We start from the raw sequence: 20340 nt of genomic DNA on the forward strand, positions 1-20340 counted from the left end.
GCTGTCTAGTCGTTCGGATGAGACGAAAAACTGAAGTCCCGTGGATACATTTGCATACACGTAAAAGATCCCTTGACAGTTGGAATTCGATATAAGAGTAGGCGATAGTGCCGCTGCCCGGGCAAACTTTCACTCATAGTACACTGTATGGCGTATGCCCGTCTTCATTGGCCCAGTTCGGAGCAGAACAGTAGGACGTTAAACCCCATTTCATGTCATTTTATTTATACATTCATCTATATGTTTATTTCTTTCAAAATGACAAGAAACCTACTAACCAGAAGTGGGTCGTGGTGGCTCAATGAGTCTAACGTTGACTCGCTAACCTGGTTTCTCGTGTCCGAGAAAGCTCATCGGGTTTTCCGGCAGTGGTTCCCCATTGCCAGCGGTGTAGGACGACGGGTCTGGCAAGGGACAACGTATAGTCGTTGTTAAAGAACCGTAGCGCCGCTGTCCTGGCAAAATGTCTTGGGATTGTTTAGTGGTTTTCCCTTTGTCAGTTGTGCAGCTCTAATATCCTCCATAGTACAGAGCTAGTCGTTCGGATGGGACAAAAAAAACTAGGCCCCGCCCCACAAGAAATGCTAAAATGGTATACATGTAAGTGATAATTATATTATCTGTTTCCAGTAAAGAAGATGCAGGGGGGGGGGGGGGCGATTCCCCGGTTGTACGTGACAAGGAGTAGGGTCGCCTGTCCAACCACGTGGGTTTTCCCGGGGTCCACCGGTTCCCCCCCCCCCCACACACACACACACTGCTAAAGACCCTTACGCGCAAGCGAATTATTGAAATAAAATTAACCCATATGTTAGTCCCGAAATGACCAAGTTTGTTTCGAGTGGACGTTAAACCTCATTTCTCTCTCCCCCGTTTCCAGGAAATGATACGGGTGATAATTGGGTTATAATTGGGTCATAATTAACTCAATCTGATTAAAATACAGAACTATATTTCGTTTCATTATTTTATACTTTCGATGGCCTACACTACGTGAGATCTGATCGGTTGTAGTGGAAGGTCGCGTCAGGGGTCATACGAGCGGCTTTTGACCCTATGACGTCAGACATTTGATTAACCAACCAGCATTGATGTTTCTACTGGATTACCCACAGTTCCTCGCATCTCACGCCAAGAACTCGCCGTAACAGACCGTTTCATTGGTTAATCCCTCACATCATCCAGAACACGTCAATGATAACAACTCTTCCAGATCCTAGTGTAGTAAAGACAAGTAAAACGAAATTTTGAACTATAAAAAACGAAACGAAATAGGATATCTGTTTAAATCAGATTATGATTAACCTATGCTCTGTTTCTAGGAAATGGTGTAGGAGATATATGTGAGAACGATACTGATGGCGATGGTCATCCAGATGAATTTGATGTCTGTCCATTAAATGGTGAAATCTACGCCACAGATTTCAGAGCTTATCAAACAGTTATTTTAGATCCAGAAGGAGATTCGCAGATTGATCCAAACTGGATTATTCTAAATCAGGTTTTTATGTGGTTTTTTGTTGGGGGTTTTTTTTTACAATTTATGAAACAATTTTGACGTCCCGGACACATTTGGCAAAAGGCAAAGCCGTAAAGTTTTTGATTCAAAGGGAATTAACATAAGGTTTCACAGATGTATACTATTCAAAAAAAGTAGGGGATATTTGATTTTGGGGGCATAATACTAAAATATGCAAATGAGTACGAAAAAAGTCACTATAGAACCTAACAGAAGAAACATTTCCAGTTACATGTGACGCCTAAACGCACCAATAGCTACCGCATGGAATGCAGGTGATGCTTGGGATCATCATGGGGGTCCAACCCAAGATTTGCACGACTCTGATTTTGAATGTTACAGTCATTGTGGCATTGAATTCCAGGGTGGAAACATCAGTTTAATTGTTTTAGTGACCAGAAAACAAATTTTGATATGCGTCGGCTTACCCAAAATGAAAGGTTACGTGCCCTTGGCATGCTACAGATCGGCACAACACAGGCGGTTGTGGCGCGGACGATGAATGTTTCTCAGTCTGTCATAAGCAGGCTATGGTCCAGATACCGTGATACACAATCTGTACAGGACAGACCACGCTCAGGTCGACCAAGGGCGACAACTCAAGCCCAGGATCGATTTATCCGTACCTTGGCCTTGAGAAATCGTGTCATCACAGCAAATCAGATCAGCGCTCGTCTTCAAATAGACACTGGTGTGAGAGTGAGTGGCCAGACGATTCGGAATCGACTGCATAGGGGTCACCTTCGCGCCCGACGTCCTCGCGTGATCCCTTGTTTGAGAGATCATCACATTCAGGCAAGACGTCGTTGGTGTAGGGATCGTCAACACTGGGATAATCGACGCTGGAGCAATGTGATGTTTTCAGATGAGTCAAGGTTCACTGTTGATTTTTTGGACAGACGTAGGAGGGTGTGGCGTCGTCGAAACGAGCGCTTCCAAGACGTTAACGTCATCAGACATAATCGAATTGGGGTCGGTTCTGTTATGATGTGGGGAGGCATCACTGTTGCTGGAAGAACGGCTTTACATGTTGTTGCAGGGCGTGTTACAGGCCAGTACTACCGGGACAACATCTTGGCAGTCCATGTTGTGCCGTTCGCACGACGTCATGGCCGCCGTTTCATCTTCCAGGATGACAACGCAAGATGTCACAGGGCCAGGATCGTTACAGGTTACCTCCAACAACAGAACATCACCACATTACCTTGGCCAGCACTGAGTCCCGACCTCTCCCCCATCGAGCATGTCTGGGACATGCTTGGACAGAGGTTACGTCAACGTCAACAACGTCCTGCCAATGTCCAAGAACTTGCTGCTGCGTTGCAACAGGAATGGGACAATCTGGACCAAAATGACCTTAGACGTCTCATTAGGAGTACGCCACGTCGGATCAATATTTGTTTGGCAAACAGAGGAGGATTTACCCGTTACTGACTTGGTTGTGATGCTGTGGTAACTTTGCTGTTTGACCCCGGGTATCATTTTACCCTTATAATGGTCAGTCTGTGCCTTACTTAGTCTAACGATCATTTGGAATAAATCGATGAATGTGAACTTCATTTCATTTTGTCATTTGTTTCTTCGATAGTTTCATTAGGTGACTTTAATAACACTTAAAAATCAAATATCCCCTACTTTTTTTGAATAGTATATAATATTCAGTTGATTATGTGGGAAACATTCCTTGACACGATAATCAAAGTCACGTCCAAATATCTGGTTTTTATGAGTCATGTATAAGATTCGGTTGGAGTTCTATGAGTTATTTATTAAATTCAGCTGAATTTCTATGAGTTTGATTCGACTGGGTTCTGTGAGTTATTTAACAGATTCAATTGGGTGTTTATGGGTTATTTATAAGATTCGATTAGCTTTTTATGGGTTATTTATAAGATTGGATTAGCGTTTTATGGGTTATTTATAAGATTGGATTAGCGTTTTATTGGTTATTTATGAGATTCGATTAGCGTTTTATGGGTTATTTATAAGATTCGATTAGCGTTTTATGGGTTATTTATAAGATTCGATTAGCGTTTTATGGGTTATTTATAAGATTCGATTAGCGTTTTATGGGTTATTTATAAGATTCGATTAGCGTTTTATGGGTTATTTATAAGATTCGATTAGCGTTTTATGGGTTATTTATAAGATTCGATTAGGGTTTTATGGGTTATTTATAAGATTATATTAGGGTTTTATGGCTTATTTATAAGATTATATTGGGGTTTTATATTGATAGTTTGGTTGTATTTACAGGGAGCAGAGATCGTACAAACCATGAACAGTGACCCAGGAATAGCTGTCAGTAAGTTCAATATTTCCTATATTACCAGGGAACCGCGGTGGCTGGCTCACCAGGGGGAACTGCGATGGCTGGCTCACCAGGGGGAACCGCGGTGGCTGGCTCACCAGGGGGTCTCGCGGTGGTTGGCTCACCAGGGGGTCTCGCGGTGGCTGGCTCACCAGGGAGTCTCGCGTTGCCTGGCTAACAATGGGGTCTCGCGGTCCTGGGATTTTCCGGCAGGGTCTAATTATTCGGATGGGGCAAACAACCGAGGTCCCGTGTGCACATTGACGTGCACGTACAAGACCCCTTGATAGTTGTAATTTAAAAAATGGGTCCGCCGCTGTTCGGGTAAAATTTCCCTCTTAACACACTGTAACGCATATAGGCCTACCCTGGTTGGTACATTAAAGTAGAACGTTAAACCCCTTTCCATTTCATTTTATTTAAAAATCGCGCAATCGAAGCCTTTAATGTATGGAATATTATATCTTGTAGGTTACAACTCTTTTAGTGGTGTCGATTTTAGTGGAACGTTTTTCGTGAATACAGAAGTAGATGACGATTACGCGGGGTTTATATTCAGTTATCAGGATAGTTCCAGTTTTTATGTTGTCATGTGGAAGAAATCCACCCAGACTTATTGGCATCCGACTCCATTCCGCGCTGTAGCAGAACCAGGTATACAGCTTAAATTGGTAAAATCTGACACAGGACCAGGGGAAGTTTTACGGAATTCTCTCTGGCACACTGGTGACACATCTAGACAGGTACGTTCTAATTATTAAAGATACATTATGGGAGATTAGATAAAGAGTTGACAGTTCTCACTATAAAAGATAATTAATAGATAATGTAACTGGAATATTCTGAACTTTTCAGTCAAATTACTTCAGTCTAAGCCGAGAAATACTCATTTTAAAAACCCTGGAGCCTCGATTGTCACTGTTGCCGTTGTGACGAAAATAAAAATAGTCTCGATTATCTATTTTTACGTTTAATCAGCAATGGCTGTTGAACGGTATATCGGATTCAATGTCTACACGGAAACTCAGTTTTTCGTCCCATCCAAACGACTATATGTCGCCTTTGCGAGACCCGTGGCCCTGCACCACTGAAAAGGAACGACTGGCCGGAAAATCCCAATGAATTTTCTGGGCCAACACAAGGATCGTATACGGGACTTCCAGGTTAGCGAGCCAACGTCAATTTTTTTTAATATTATATCTATTCATACAATATACAAAATACATAATTCAATTTTCATTCTACAAGAATAATCTCAAGGTTATTTACAGTTTAAAAGTTGTATATAAAAGTATATACACACATACACCCATTCACCCACCCACCCATACACATACACCCACCCACCCATACACACCACACACACCCATACACACCACCCACCCACACCCATACACACCACACAAACCCATACACATCACCCACCCACACACCACACACACCCATACACACCACCCACACACCACACACACCCATACACATCTACATGCATCTTAAGTAAACGTCTTACTCACTGAGGCACCGTGGCTCCTCACACTCAAAGGGCACGTGTGATTTATGGGCTACAATGTTATTTTTAAAACTGACAAATAATCCAGTTTATATTTATACAACTAGGTCAAATTATTATGGAAAGACCCTAGAAATGTTGGCTGGAAAGATAAAACGGCCTATAGATGGGAGCTGATACACAGACCTTCTATAGGATTAATAAGGTAAGGAGGAAATATAAAACAGGCTATAGATGGGAACTAATTAGGTACGGGTGGGTGAAACAGACGATAGATGGGAACTAATTAGGTAAAGGGAAAAGCCTGTAGATGGGAACTAATTGGGTAAAGGGGAAGATGAAACCGGCTATAGATGGGAACTAATTGGGTAAAGGGGAAGATAAAACAGACTCTATATGGGAACTAATTCTGTGTCCTATGCGTAAAGAGTATCGTGTACTAGGCAGACACAACATTTCCTACAACCTGTTACATAATTTTAATCGTATATTTTTATTTCACAGAGTATTATTTTTTGAAGAGACTGAGTTGGTCGCGGATTCTGGTAATGTCTATGATACGACGTTAAAGGGGGGACGACTCGGGGTCTTCTGTTTTTCACAAGAGATGGTTATCTGGTCTGATCTCGTCTACAGATGTAATGGTAAGATTTTCTATTCTGTTATTACAGGTGAGTCGCTGTGACTCAGTGAGTAAGGCGGTGGCTTACTAACCAGGGGGTCAGAGGTTCGATCCCGGTGTTGGCTGAGCGGGGTCACCGGGATTTTCCAACGTGGGTTCCAGTGTCCCCTGTGTTAAAATCTAGTTGTTCGGTTGAGACGAAAACCCGAGGTCCCGTGTACCCATTGGCGTGCGCGTGAAAAGACCCTTGACAGCTCGAAATTCCTAGTTGTCACTGCGAATAATTTATGGGTTTTTTTTAGCTGTCTAGTCGTTCGGATGGTACGAAAAACCGAGGTCCCGTGGACACATTTACGTGCACGTAAAAGATCCCCTGGCAGTTGGAATTCGATATAAGAGTAGGTTAAAGTGCAGCTGCCCGGGGAAAATTTCCCTCATAGCACACTGTATGGCGTATGCCCGTCTTAATTAGACCAGTCGGAGCAGAACAGTTGGACGTTTAACTCCATTTCATTTCATGTCTTTTTTTTGTATTTGTAGAATTTATACCCCGGGGATTATTGAGTGAAGATGCGGATGCACCGAATGGTGAAATAGATTATGGAGATTATTACGACGAACCGGCACCTGCGTAATAAAATAATATATAAAATCTTAAAGATGCATTCTGTAAAAAATAGGCCAAAAATAGATAATGAAAAATAAATATATTGAAATTTTCAGCCAAATTACTCTATTCTATGCGAAATTATGTGTGTTTTGACAAAATGTAGCCTAGACTACTTATAATCGTAGCAATGGTACTTGGCTTGTTTCCATTATCTATTTTATCCTTAAACTTTTAAATGGGTTCGGTTTTCGAATCTACTTAAAATCGGTGTCATCCGATAGTCTAGAGAGTTGATTATGGGGTTCGCATGTAAATAAATCTCCAAATAATAGTTTATATAACATCTGAAGCCAAAATAAAGGCCTGTAATAAAGGCCTATAGTAAAGGCCTGTAATAGCCATATTTAGCCTCTTACATGATGCATCTTTAGAGATTCAACTAGTGGAATTATTATTAAGTCTTACACCAGATTTACCGTTGTTCAAATTGATCAAATTAACGGGGCATTGTTTAAAAGTCAGAAAAGGGTTGATTTGTAAAGACGAGAATGAAAAAGAATTGAAATGTCATAAAACTGTGTTCTAGTTGATATAAATATAATTTACTAAATCAACAAGAACACATGTTTTTAACATCTGATACAAACACAGATTCTATTCCGTTTCATTTTATATAGTTCAAATTTCATTTTATTTGTCTTCACCACAGTGGAATCTGGAAGATTCAGTTTTATGTAGGTAATTGATAGCCAATAGAATGGTTTGTTTTTCGAGATTTCCGTGAGGTGTGCGTGGCATTTCGGAGACATATATAGAGTAGTCGAAAACAAAACAAAGAACAAATTAAATAGTCCAGGTCATTAGGTCAAAGTTCACCTATGTGATCCCTAAGGTGAACGCCCTCGTTAAAGATACGTTATGGGAGATTAGATAAAGAGTTGGCAGTTCTCATTATAATAGTTAAAAACAAGATAATGTAAAGGGAATTCGCTGAAAATTTCAGTCAAATTGATCCACTCTGAACCGAGAATTTAGCGATTAAATTTTAGGCCTAGCCTCAATCATCATTACTAAAGTCGGTACGATAAAAAAAACATAGTCTCGATTATCCAATTTTCTTTTCAAATTTAATCATGAAAGAGCATTGAGCAGCAGATCCGATTCAAATCCATTAAATATCGCATTCTAGCGATGACATTGAGAGTTGATTATGGTCTGGATAAGTTAATTAATGTCTAATTAATAATTTAGATTACATTTCAGGCCTAAAGAAAGACCTACAATAGAGAGATTTAACTCTTGCATAATGTATGTTTAACTATCAGTCTTTTAAAAAAAACGAAAGGAAAATAAAATCTGTATTTAAATCAGATCGTGTTTGTAAATACTATATTTTGTGAACACAGGGGCTTGTAGAATTGTTATCTTAACACACAAGCCCCTGTGAATAAATCCATATTTTATAGCCATATATATATTTAGATTTGTTTCCTTATATTGTATAATAATATTATATTATATTTTTTTAGTACGAATCATGAATATCCTAATTTTAGTTTTAGTTGCCAATATATTAATATCAAACTTTTATGTATTATAAATACATTAATATATAACCGTTATAAGACATATAGAAATAGATATCACTTAAATTAAAACACTTATATAGATATACTACTTTTGAATTTTATTAACATGCCACGTTTCAATACACATACAGGTATCGTTATCAAGCAAATATACATATTGAAACGTATTATGTTATTAAAATTCAGAAGTAGTACATCCATATAAGTGTTTTAATTTTACATAAATGTATATTCTCAATTAAAACCCCGGATTCTCATTCACATCGGATAATATATCTGATATTGCACGGCGTAATTCACGCTGTAATAAACTTAATTTGATTATTAAATATTCAATTACAAAATCAAAATGTCAAAGGGAGATAATCCCTGGCTTGGATTCAGCCCACTGAACAATTGTGCCCAACAGTTATAGGTGGTGGTGGTGGTGCCGGTTTTATATCATCGGCAGTGGACACCGACTGTTGCGATATTTTCAAGTCATCATATCTTGGTGAATACTGAAGGTGAAGGGAATTAATCTGTTATTGAACAGAAATTCCTTTTTTTAGATTCAGTTGTCACAATGAAAGGAATTCTATTAGCTATTTTACAAGATTTTAATCACAAATTAAGTCAGAGAATATCAATTAAATATCAACTAAATGTAGATCCCATTAAATTTTATAAAATATTCATAAATAAAAGAAGATACCATAGTTATAGTTATTCACCGCCCGCCCCCCCCCCCTCCGATAAGCTCGGGTTACTCATCTTAATACCAGGCCTATTTTACCGCCTCCATAAACTTAGTTTATTGGCCACCATACCAGGCCTATTTCCCCCTTCACATGCACAGCTATTTGCCTGTACGCCACTATACCAGGCCTATTTTCCCCCTTCACAAGTTCTGTTATTTGACAGCACACCAGGCCTATTTTCCCCCTCCACACCTGGTTTATTTCCCATATATCCACAACCTTGGTCCTGTGTATACATTGGCAGGCATGTAAAAGATCCCTTGGCAGTTGGAAAGCGATATAAGATTAGGCCATAGTGCTGTTGCCCGGGCAAAATTTCCCTCATAGCACACTGTACGGCTTATGCCCGTCTTCATTAGCCCAGTCAGTGCAGAACACCTATTAAAATACAATAACACTGTTTGGACAATATTTTATTTTAAATTATTTAATACTTTCAACACATTGTTTATAAATTCTACTTCCACACCTTTATCATATCTCTACAAACAAAAAAAAAAATGAAAATAATAATTAACTTATGCTTGCTATTTATTTCAAAAATGAATGCTAAAAAATTGGTTATAGAGAGAGAGAGAGAGGGGGTGAGAAATGGGGCTTAACATCTACTTGTCATTTTGGGACTAACATTTTTTATGGGGTTTAACGTCCACTCGACACAAACTAGGTCATTTCGGGACTAACATATGGTTTAATTTTATTTCAATAATTCGCTTCCGCGTAGGGATCTTTAGCAGTGGGATGAAACCAGAGGACCCGGAGAAAACCCATGAGATTGGGCAGGCGATCCCTACTCCCTGTTACGTACAAGTGGGGAATCGAAGGAAACAACGGCAGTTGACTCAATGACAGACCATAAGATACAGCACGCACCTGTTCAGCCCCCCCCCCCCCGAACTTGAAGCCCTAGAACTTGACCCCCTAGATCTTTAGAACCTAGAACTTGACCCCCTAGATCTGGAGATCCGAGATCTTGAGGCCCTAGGCTTCCTCCTGCCAAGCCTAAAGGTAGATCAGGCACCAATAACAAAAGGTAAGAAAACTTATATTTACTTGTTGTGTAAACTTTTTCAGGATTTCTTTTGATTCTCCATCATCTGTTTCTATTGTTTGGTTGATATTCTGTAACTCAATTTTTAATTTATCTTTGAGTTGATTTAATCTCTGATATTCTACAGTAGACTTTACTACACCCTACAATAACAAAGATAATAGACTTTACTACACCCCACAATAACAAAGATAATAGTAGACTTTACTACATCCTACAATTACAAAGATAACAGTAGACTTTACTACATCCTACAATAACAAAGATAATACACCCTACAATAACAAAGATAATACACCCTACAATAACAAAGAAAATAGACTTTACTACATCCTACAATAACAAAGATAATAGACTTTACTACACCCTACAATAACAAAGGTAACAGTAGACTTGATTAGATGTTTATTACTTGCAATGTCAGTGTAGTATTTCTCTTGTCCACAGGTTTGTCTCTCCGCTTATGTTTGTGTGTAGTGCAGTTCCCCTGTGCTTACTAGAGAGAGAGAGAGAGTAATGGGGTTTAATGTCCACTCGACACAAACTAGGTCATTTCGGGAATTAGCTTGCATGTAGGGGTCTTTAGCAGTGTTAGGAAACCGCAGGACCCAGAGAAAACCCATGAGGTTACACAGATGCCCCCACTCCTTGTCACATACAAGCGGGGAATCAAAACCAAACCACGCCCTCTGACAGACCTTATGATACAGCACGCACATGCTAACCATTCGGCCATCCAATCCCCCACACCCACCCCCTGTGCTTACTAATATATTATGTACGAACTAAGTTATAGAAGGTGCCCTACAAGGGAAATTTTGCCCAGACAGCAGTTCTATGCCAATGTGAACATGCGACCTCAGATTTTTGTACCATCTGAACGACCACTCTGGAAAATCATGTAGAACTTTCTCAGCCAACCCCGGGAGTATCTTAATAACTGACTCACTGCGGCTTCCAAACCAACAAAAGAGATAAAATAAGAGATATACCTACCTGTAGGTTAAGATATATATGTATATTATTGTTTATGTAACTATGGCAACAGGTATCAGGTAAGTCACTTTCATCACTGATTATATGAAATGTTCCGGCACGAGATAATGTTTTTAATATCGAACTATATTTATTCCACACATCCATTTCGCTGTCTTTAATTCTTAAATATGCTGAAAAAGAAGAAATGAAATGAAATGAAATGGGGTTTAACTCCTACTGTTCGGCTCCTTACCTTGGCTAATGAAGACAGGCATACGCCATACAGTGTGCTCTGAGGGAAATGTCACCTGGACATCAGCACAACACCTAATTTTATTTCGAATTCTAAGATATTTAAATACCAATAATAAGGATATCTCTAGCTATGGGTGACAGATTTGGTATCATAGAACACCTGCTACCACTTATCAGTAGTTTAGCGAGTATGGTGCACTGACCAAGAAGTTACCCTGGGATATTTCAGCATGGTTTACCGTGTTAGTGGCAGAGATTGGAGGGACTATTAGTGACAAACCTAGTATCATAGAACACTTGATACCACCTATAAGCAGTTTAGTAATATGGTGCACTGACCTGGAGGGTCCCAGGTTTCATTCTGCTGTTGGCTGAGAAAGTTCCTGGTTAGCCGTTGTCGGTGGTGTAGGATGGGACAAAAAAAAAGTGAGGATTTGTACCATCTGATTCAAATACAGGGGCCTGTTTCACGAAATTTTAACTAAGATAAAATCCAAATTTTAGTAATTTGATTGGATAATATTAGATTGATTTTAGTGCTTAGCCAATCAAAATTGAAGTATCTACTAAAATTGGATTTTATCTTTAGTTAAGAGTTCCAGAAACAGGGCCCAGATCTATATCTTGTTTCGTTTTTATACTTTCTGTGGCCTACACTACATGAAGATCTGACTGGTTGTAGTAGAAGGTCGTGTCAGGGGTTGTACGAGCAGCTTTTGACCCTATGATGTTAGACATTGATTAATCAACCAGCGTTGATGTTTTTAGTGGTTTACCCACAGTTCCGTGCATCGCATGCCAAGAACTCGTCATAACAGACAGTTTCATTAGCTAATAATCCCTCACATTAACCAGAACACGGGTTATATAACAACTCTTCCAGACCCTAGTGTTGTAAAGACAAGTAAAACGAAATTTTGAACTATAAAAAATAAAACGAAACGAAATAGGATCTGTGTTTCAATCAGATTTGAACTTGTAGTAAAATAGAACAATATCTAAAACAGACAACAATAAAAATGATATAAACAAAATGTTCTTACTGTCAGCTTTAGTTTTTGTTAAATTAAAAAATCTTCTCAGCGATAAAACTTTATTTATAACAACCTGTACATTTTTCATTTCATCTTCAATATCTTCATCTCTCCATTTATACTGAAATTATTGATCAATTACTTAAAAAAAAAACAACTTATATTCAAGACGTGTGTTCACCCAGCTGGTCACATGAATAATTCTCTCAAAAATGTTATGAAATGAAATGAAATGGGGTCTACTGTTCTGCTCCAACTGGGCTAATGAGAGAAATTTTGCCCGGGCAGCAGTACTATGGCCTACTCTTGTGTCAAATTCCAACCGCCAATAAACCATTTGAAATTTGAGTAAAAACGGAAACGATTGAATGTAAATCCGTTTTTATACATTCATAATATGTACATTATTATATGCATTGCGACCCATTTGTGTTCATTTCTTGGTCCCAAATTTTAGTGATTTAGCTCCTTTAATTTTTTTAAACTCCAATTCATATCATTTTGTTCGTTACCTGATGTGGTTGTGGATACGGAGCTATACAGACACTGACGGATTTATCTCCCTTCTCTGGTAATCTTTGATAAAGCTCTTCTGTTATAAAAGGCATAAAAGGACTCAAAGCTCGTAGAAATGTTTCCACGCATGTAAATAAAATTTGTCGTTTCAACAACCTGTCATCTTCACTGCCTTCAATAAATACTGATTTCACATTTTCCTTAAAATAAATAAATTAATATTTATAACTAGGCACAGAGAGTGAGAAATGGAGTTTAACATCCACTGGACGCAGACATGGTCATTTTGGGACTAACACATGGTTCAAGGAGTAGGGTCACCTGTACAACCGCGTGGGTTTTCTCTAGGACTCTTTCTCGCTCCTTATTTTAAAAATCGTGAGCTTTTTCTTGGCTTATGCTGTAATTTAAACAGGGGGACCTCGTGTCGAAGAGTCTAGAACCTCTCAACTACTATGAGTCCACCACATCCCCACCCAACCCCCAGGGCATAAACATACATTTTTACAAAATTTATTACATACTGATGTCTCGATCCTAGTAAAATAAAACAATTGAAATGTAATAAACTTACCAAATAAACATCACAGAATTCAGATTGCCAGAATGTATGTAAACATCGGGTAGCATGGTGTAAATCATACGACCTAAAATGGTCGTCACATGACTGTATCATGTGACTCAATCGACTTAATATCCAAAAATCTACAGCATTGTATGATCTGTTGTCAAAATTCTGTTTAAAAAAATAAAAACGGTAAATTGTAGATTTTAGAAGATAAAAACTGTGTCAATGCTTCTTACAAATGTTTATGTATCATTTGGGGTCGGGAGGTTGGATGGTCTAACACATGCATTTTAGATCATAGGGTCTGTCATTGAGTCAAGTGGCTTGGTTTCGACCCCATACTTGTACTTGACATGGTGAAGTGTCGCCTGCTCAACTTTGTGGGTTTTCTTCGGGTCCCACAGGTCTCTTCCCATTGTCCAGAAAAGTTTTGAGTTTGACGTTAAACTGACTCTATTTGCCTCCCTCTCTTGACCACCCGCTCTCAGCTTCCCCCCTCTCTCACTGTCCCTCCCTCCCCTGACCGCCATCCCTTGCTTGCTCACCCTCTCACTGTCTCTCCCTCTCTTGACCACCCGCTCTCAGCTTCCCCAACCCTCTTACTGTCTCTCCCTCTCCTAACAGCCGTCCCTTGATTGCTCTCTCTCTCACTGTCTCTCCCTCTTCTGACCGCCATACCTAACCCTAACCCTAACCCTCTCTGTCCCTCCCTCTCCTGACCACCATCCCTTGGTTGCCCTCTCTCTCACTCACTTGTCCCTCCCTATCCTGACTGCCATCTTTTGGTTGCCCTTCTCTCTCTCTCACTGTCTCTCCCTCTCTTGACCGCCATCTTTTGGTTGCCCTTCTCTCACAGTCAGTTCCTCACTCTCTTGGTTGCCCACTCTCGGTAACCCTCTCTCACCTGCCCTCTCACCCACGGCCTCTCCCTCCCTCTCTCACCTGCCCTCTCTCTCTCACGGTCTCTCCCTCCCTCTCTCACCTGCCCTCTCTCTCACGGTCTCTCCCTCCCTCTCTCAATTGCCCTCTCTCGTTTTCCCTCTTTCACTGTCTCTCTCTCTCTCTCACCATCTCTCTCTCTCCCTCTCTTAACTGCCCTTAATTGGTAGCACCCTTTCTCACTGTCCCTCCCTCCCTCCCTACCTTATAATAGAGAATGTCAATAATTATTTATGAATAAAATATTACATGCTACAAGTTAAACTATTAAATCGTTAAATAAATACCTGTAGAATATTACATGTCACAAGTTAAACTATTTCGTTAAATAAATACCTGTAATTTCTCGGGTTTAAAATCATTTCCCAATTTATCTGCAACGAATCGGAATCCCTGCCAGATTTTATTACAGAAATGACGATAACTTTTAACATGAGCGACATCCAGACTTATCTCTCCAGCTAGAAATAAATAAATTTTAAATATGGGTCAAATAATTGAGAAACAAAGAGAGAGTAAAATGGGGTTTAACGTCTACTCGACACAAACTAGGTCATTTAGGGACTAATATATGGTTCAATTTTATTTCAATAATTCGCTAGCATACAGGGGTCTTTAGCAGTAGGAGGAAACCGGGGGACCTGGAGAAAACCCATGAGGTTGGACAGGCGACCCTACTCCTTGTCATGTACAAATGGGGAATCGAAACCACGCCAGTTGACTCAATGACAGACATAATGATACAACGTGCATGTGCTAACCATTCGGCCATCCAACCAGACCAACCCCCCCAAATGACACAACAAAAATCGGATAAGAAATGAAATCAAATGAAATGGAGTTTAACAGACTACTTTTATACACCAACTGGGCTAATGAAGAGTGCAATGAGGGGAATTTTGTACAGACAGCAGCGTTTCTGCCAACAGTCAAGGGTTCTTTTACGTGCACGCTGGTGTGTACAAGGAATATCAATCTTTTACCCGACATTCAATTTCGCTATCAGTCAGGTAAGACTGATAAACGACTGAAATAGCCTAATACAGACACATTCACACCTTCTATACTACCCCCTACCTATGTTAAACATGTTTTACCTTTAAAATCATAAGAACAGAGAGTAAATCTCAAGGCATCAGCCCCACATTCAGGTAAACCTTGTGGAAATTCTCTTCTCTGTGATTCCAACGCCTTTTTTATTTCTTTTTCATCTAAATTACTTTGTTTAAGTTGTGTCTGCATTTCCTATTCATTTAATACAAACAATTTAACACAATCAATTATTTAAAGATACATTATAGGAGATCCGATAACGAGTTGGCAGTTCTCATTATAATAGTTAAAAACTAGATAATGTAAAGGCAATTTGCTGAAAATTTCATTCAAATTGATCCACTATGAACCGAGAACTAAGTGGTTGAAATTTCCGGCTAGCCTTGATCATCATTACTAAAGTCAGTACAATAAACAGCATAGTCTCGATTATTCATTTAATCGTTAAATCGTGAAGGAAAGTTATGCAGTAAATAATCCACTAATGATCGAAGGCTAGCGATGCCTTCTAGAGTTGATATTGGTCTGGATAGGTTAATTAATGTCTACTTAATAATTTAGATAAAATTTCAGGCCTAAAGAAAGACCTGCAATAGACAGATTTAGCTCTTGCATAATGTATGTTTAATACAAAAAATATGAATAAAATCAATTTAACAAAGCCACTATTTCCATAAAGTTTTCATAATTATTTAATTCAATGTATTACGAAAATTGACAAAAGAAAATTGGGATAAAATTATTTTCCTAAGCGCGAAAGTTTAAAGAATTGGGTTTAAAGAGAGAGAGAGAAATGGGGTTTAACATCCACTCAACACAAACTAGGTAATTTTGGGACTAAAATATTGTTCAATTTTATTTCAATCATTTGCTTGCACGTACGGGTCTTTAGCAGTTGACTAAAGGACAGACATTATGATATAGCAACACGCGCTAACCACTCGGTCATCCAACCCCCTGTAATGAGGTTTAACACCTGGTCAACACAATATAATGATATATTTACCTGTAGTGGTAAGCCTTGAATAACATCTATAGGGTCGACCACGTTACCTAGTGATTTACTCATTTTACGTCCCACAGAATCTTTCAACAGACCATGTAATAAAATCTAAAATAACAAGCCAACAGACCATGTAGTAATATCTAAAATAACAAGACAACAGACCATGTAATAAAATCTAAAATAACAAGGCAACAGACCATGTAATACAACCTAAAATAACAAGCCAACAGACCATGTAATAAATCCTGAAATAATAATAATTCATTCTTCTGATAAGGCGCATTACAATATACAATGTTATGGGTAGAAGTTAATTATTTCAACATTGCTAAACATTTAAAAAGTGATTGTAATACTCTTTAAACAAAAACGTTTTTAACGATGATTTAATAGACTCGTAGTTTTCAATATTTCTAAATGTAGCAGGTAATTCATTCCAAGCCTTCGATGCACTGTACATAAATGCTCTATTCCCATATGTATGTTGGACTTCATAATTGGCAAGTTATAGCAGTAAAATTTGTGTTGCTTCCTATTTTAAACAAAAAAGTACTTGAATGCTCTTTTCAATATCAAAAGATTTTGGTTCTATATTTTTAAGTTATGAAATATTAAACAAAACATGGCTAACGATACTCAGGAGGATGACTATATTGGTTTGGCCTAATCCAATAGTATTTGAGATCAAATAAAAATGGCGGTTCAGGCAAGTTGCCAGGCAAAATATTGGCTTCATGTTTGTTTATTGTTTCATTGTTCAAAATAAAGTCGACATTTTGAATAAAATGAAATTAAATGGTGTTTAACCTTCTACTGTTCTGTCACTAGCCTGGAGGTCGCGTGTTCGCTCCTGTGTTGGCCTAGAAAGTTCATTTGGATTTTCCAGCGTGTTTTCCCCTTGGCAGTTGCGCAGGATGGAGCGACTGACAATGACAGCTGTCGAGTCATTTGGATGGGACGAAAGGTCGCGTGTACACATTAACATGCACGTAAAAGATCCCTAACTGCAGCACTGACAAGAGCAAACAACGCCGCAAAGTCCCAAGTTACTTTATCCTGCCAACACTGGGATCAAACTTTAGTGAGCCAGGGTTTTAAGAATACAAACTTGGATATGAAGAAATCACAATACGATCAAAATAAAATTTAACACCACTACTTGTGGCTCCAATTTAATCACCTGTTTGAAGGGAAGTTTTCCTGTTAATCTCTGACCAAACATCACCATCCGTGCCACCCAGAAAAACAAGATGTCATTTCCTGTCTCCAGTAAACTTATTGGATAAAAATCATACAGATCATCTGCCTGTAAAATAATACTGTCTTATAACAAGTCTGTTTGATACTAACATATGTTTATTATATACTCAAATTAATAGACCTAGCTATGACTAAGATGGATTGATTAATCTTGAAGTGAATATGCCTACAATCTGATTAAAACACAGATCCTATTTCGTTTTACTTGTCTTTACTACACTAGGATCTGGAAGACTTGTTATATTACCGGCGTTCTGGTTGATCTGAGGGATTAGCCAGTGAAATTGTCTGTTGTGGCGAGTTCTTGGTGTGAGGCGTGTAGGGGTCTTTAGCAGTGGGAGGAAACCAGAGGACCTGGATAAAACCCACGAGGTTGCCATGTACAACTTGGGAATCGAAACCAGGCCAGTTGAATATCAATAACAGACCTTATAATACAACGCACACACGTGCTAACTATTCGACCATCCAACCCCTTGGTATGCATAACATTTCAAATGTTAGATCCACAGATGCTGAATACTGAACAGAAGTGAACCATTTAGAGATTCATCTATCACAATGATGATCATTGACTTTACATTTTACCTGATTTGGCCAACCATGAACAGCAAACGGAAACAAAGCAGAGGAAAACCATGTGTCTAAAACATCTTCATCTACCAAAATATAAAAAAATATTTAGTTACACATGGTTATATCTTAGAATAAAAGATAAAATCATCCAAGCAACCCCATGCAGTAGACCATGAATTGAAATGAAGCTTCAAAACCCTGGATCTGCCCCTGCAAAGGTTATTTTTACTGACTTTGATACTCATCTATTCCCCAACATTTTTTTTGTTTTAATTACTGACTAACGTTCTGGAAAATAACGCAGATTCAGACTGCTGTAAATACAGTGGACTCTGTCACATCCGGCTTTAGATTACTACATTATTAAGTATTCTGTGATACTATCTAATCCGGTATATTTGAACGATCCCATATGATGTCGGATGTGACAGAGTCCACTGTACTGAAATTTGAGTATTTAACTTGTCTGCAAAAGACCGATTTACAGAACCTGGGAAAATGTTGTTGGCTCCATAAAATAGGGTTCAATGAGTGCACAACACAGGTATCTGTCTTCACCCTAATTAATCTAAGTTTATTTATACAATTACAGTCTAGGCTCACCTTGTTCTAAAGTCACCTCATTCGTAGGTATACCAAATTTTCTCCCAGCCTTTTCTCTTGCTTCTGATTCGGATCTTCCACTTACCCACACTTCCTCTTCCTAGAAAAACATGAAATGAAATGGTGTTTCAGGTCCTATTGTTCTGCTCCGATGGGGCTAATGGAGACAGGTAGACGCCATACAGTGTGCTATGAGAGAAATTTGGCCCGAATAGCGGCACTACGGCCTAGTCTTATATGGAATTCCAATTGTCATGGGTTTTTTTACATTGACCCCAATATGTACTAGGGACCTCGGTTTTTCATTCCATCCTAACAACTATACATTGTCACTTGCCAGACCCTCCCCGTCCTGCACCACTGATAAGTGGGAAACCACAGGTGAAAAACCCAGAGTATTTTCTCACTCAAATCGAAAACGGGACCTCCAGTCTAGCTTACTCTATTTACCTGTAAAGGGGAGATTACTCTATTTACCTGTAAAGGGGAGATTACTCTATATGCTGGTATACGATGTCCCCACCAGAGTTGTCGTGAAATACACCAATCACATGCCTCATGTAACCAATCAAACCAAACCTTCTCATAGTTGCTCGGTGTAATCCTTAATTCCCCAGTCTTCACTGCCTGGAAAAAAAAAATGCACTGGATTATTTAAAACTACACATACATATTTTTTCTACATAAGCTGGGGGGTTGGATGGTCGAATGGTTAGCATGTGCATGCTGTATCATAAGGTCTATCATTGAGTCAACTGGCGTGGTTTCGATTAGCCGGTTGTATGCGACAAGGAGTAGGGTCGCCTGTCCAACCTCGTGGGTTTTCTCCGGGTCCTCTGGTTTCCTCCCACTGCTAAAGACCCCGACACGCAAGCGAATTATTGAAATAAAATTGAACCATTTTAAAAACTACAGTACACATAAAAAGCCACGTAGAAATTTCAAAGCAAAAAGAATCTGTAAGACCCCTGCAGATTTTAAGGAGCTAATAAGCTGTTCTTTGTTTAGATAATGCCTTGATTTAATTTTGTGAAATGCCCATTCCAAAGACAGTTTTCAGTAAAATATCTTGAAAATTATAGATGACAGAAAACTTGTCCTGTGAGTCGGAAATCGCAAATATAGGCTAAAAATATCCTTTTAATGATAAAAAACAAACGATATTGACAAATAAAGCAAGGGAATTTGTTTTATATTTTTAGCCTATTTCGCAATTTTCGTTCATATATTATTATTGAGATCAATGACTTGAGACTTCCGACTGGTCTTGCTTTCATGGGTCACACAATGTTTGTAGTTAATAAAAAAACAGATTAAAACTAACTTGTGTAGCTTGCTCGGCCATTTGTTTACAATTAACAAACCACTGTTTCTTTAACATAGGTTCAACAACATCACCTGAACGACTGAAAATAACAAAAAAAATAATACTTGACATTATACTGGTATGAAATGAAATTTAATTTCTCACCCAAACAATACTTGACCTATATTGGAATGTCTCACAGGAACAATACTTGACCTATAATGGAATGTCTCACCAGAACAGTACTTGACCTATATTGGAATGTTTCACTGGAACAATATATAACATATTTTG

The 20340-nt window shown here is 38.7% G+C and overlaps 1 protein-coding gene across 1 annotated transcript; it reads right to left on the bottom strand.

The window, feature by feature from the left end:
• Positions 1-9297: 9297 nt before the first annotated feature.
• On the bottom strand, positions 9298-20085 carry LOC126817244 (valine--tRNA ligase). Its single transcript, XM_056100504.1, has 14 exons — positions 20065-20085; positions 19191-19217; positions 18741-18840; positions 18150-18220; positions 17482-17607; positions 16302-16406; positions 15340-15487; positions 14579-14703; positions 13310-13471; positions 12732-12935; positions 12229-12340; positions 10949-11121; positions 9955-10095; positions 9298-9383 (listed from the first exon to the last, which is right to left on the bottom strand). The coding sequence occupies exons 1-14, from the start codon at positions 20083-20085 to the stop codon at positions 9315-9317; spliced, it is 1584 nt and encodes a 527-aa protein (XP_055956479.1). The 3' UTR covers positions 9298-9314.
• Positions 20086-20340: the final 255 nt, after the last annotated feature.

This window comes from Patella vulgata, chromosome 4, assembly GCF_932274485.2.
Source record: "Patella vulgata chromosome 4, xgPatVulg1.2, whole genome shotgun sequence".
NCBI classification, from domain to species: domain Eukaryota; kingdom Metazoa; phylum Mollusca; class Gastropoda; family Patellidae; genus Patella; species Patella vulgata.

Coding starts and splice junctions, on each gene's coding strand:
- LOC126817244 (XM_056100504.1), bottom strand. CDS start 20,085: ATGGCCGAGCAAGCTACACAA. Junction 19,218..20,064: donor TGGCCGAGCAAGCTACACAA/GTTAGTTTTAAT, acceptor TCCCCTTTACAG/GTAAATAGAGTAATCTCCCC. Junction 15,488..16,301: donor TTCAAGGCTTACCACTACAG/GTAAATATATCA, acceptor TTAAATGAATAG/GAAATGCAGACACAACTTAA.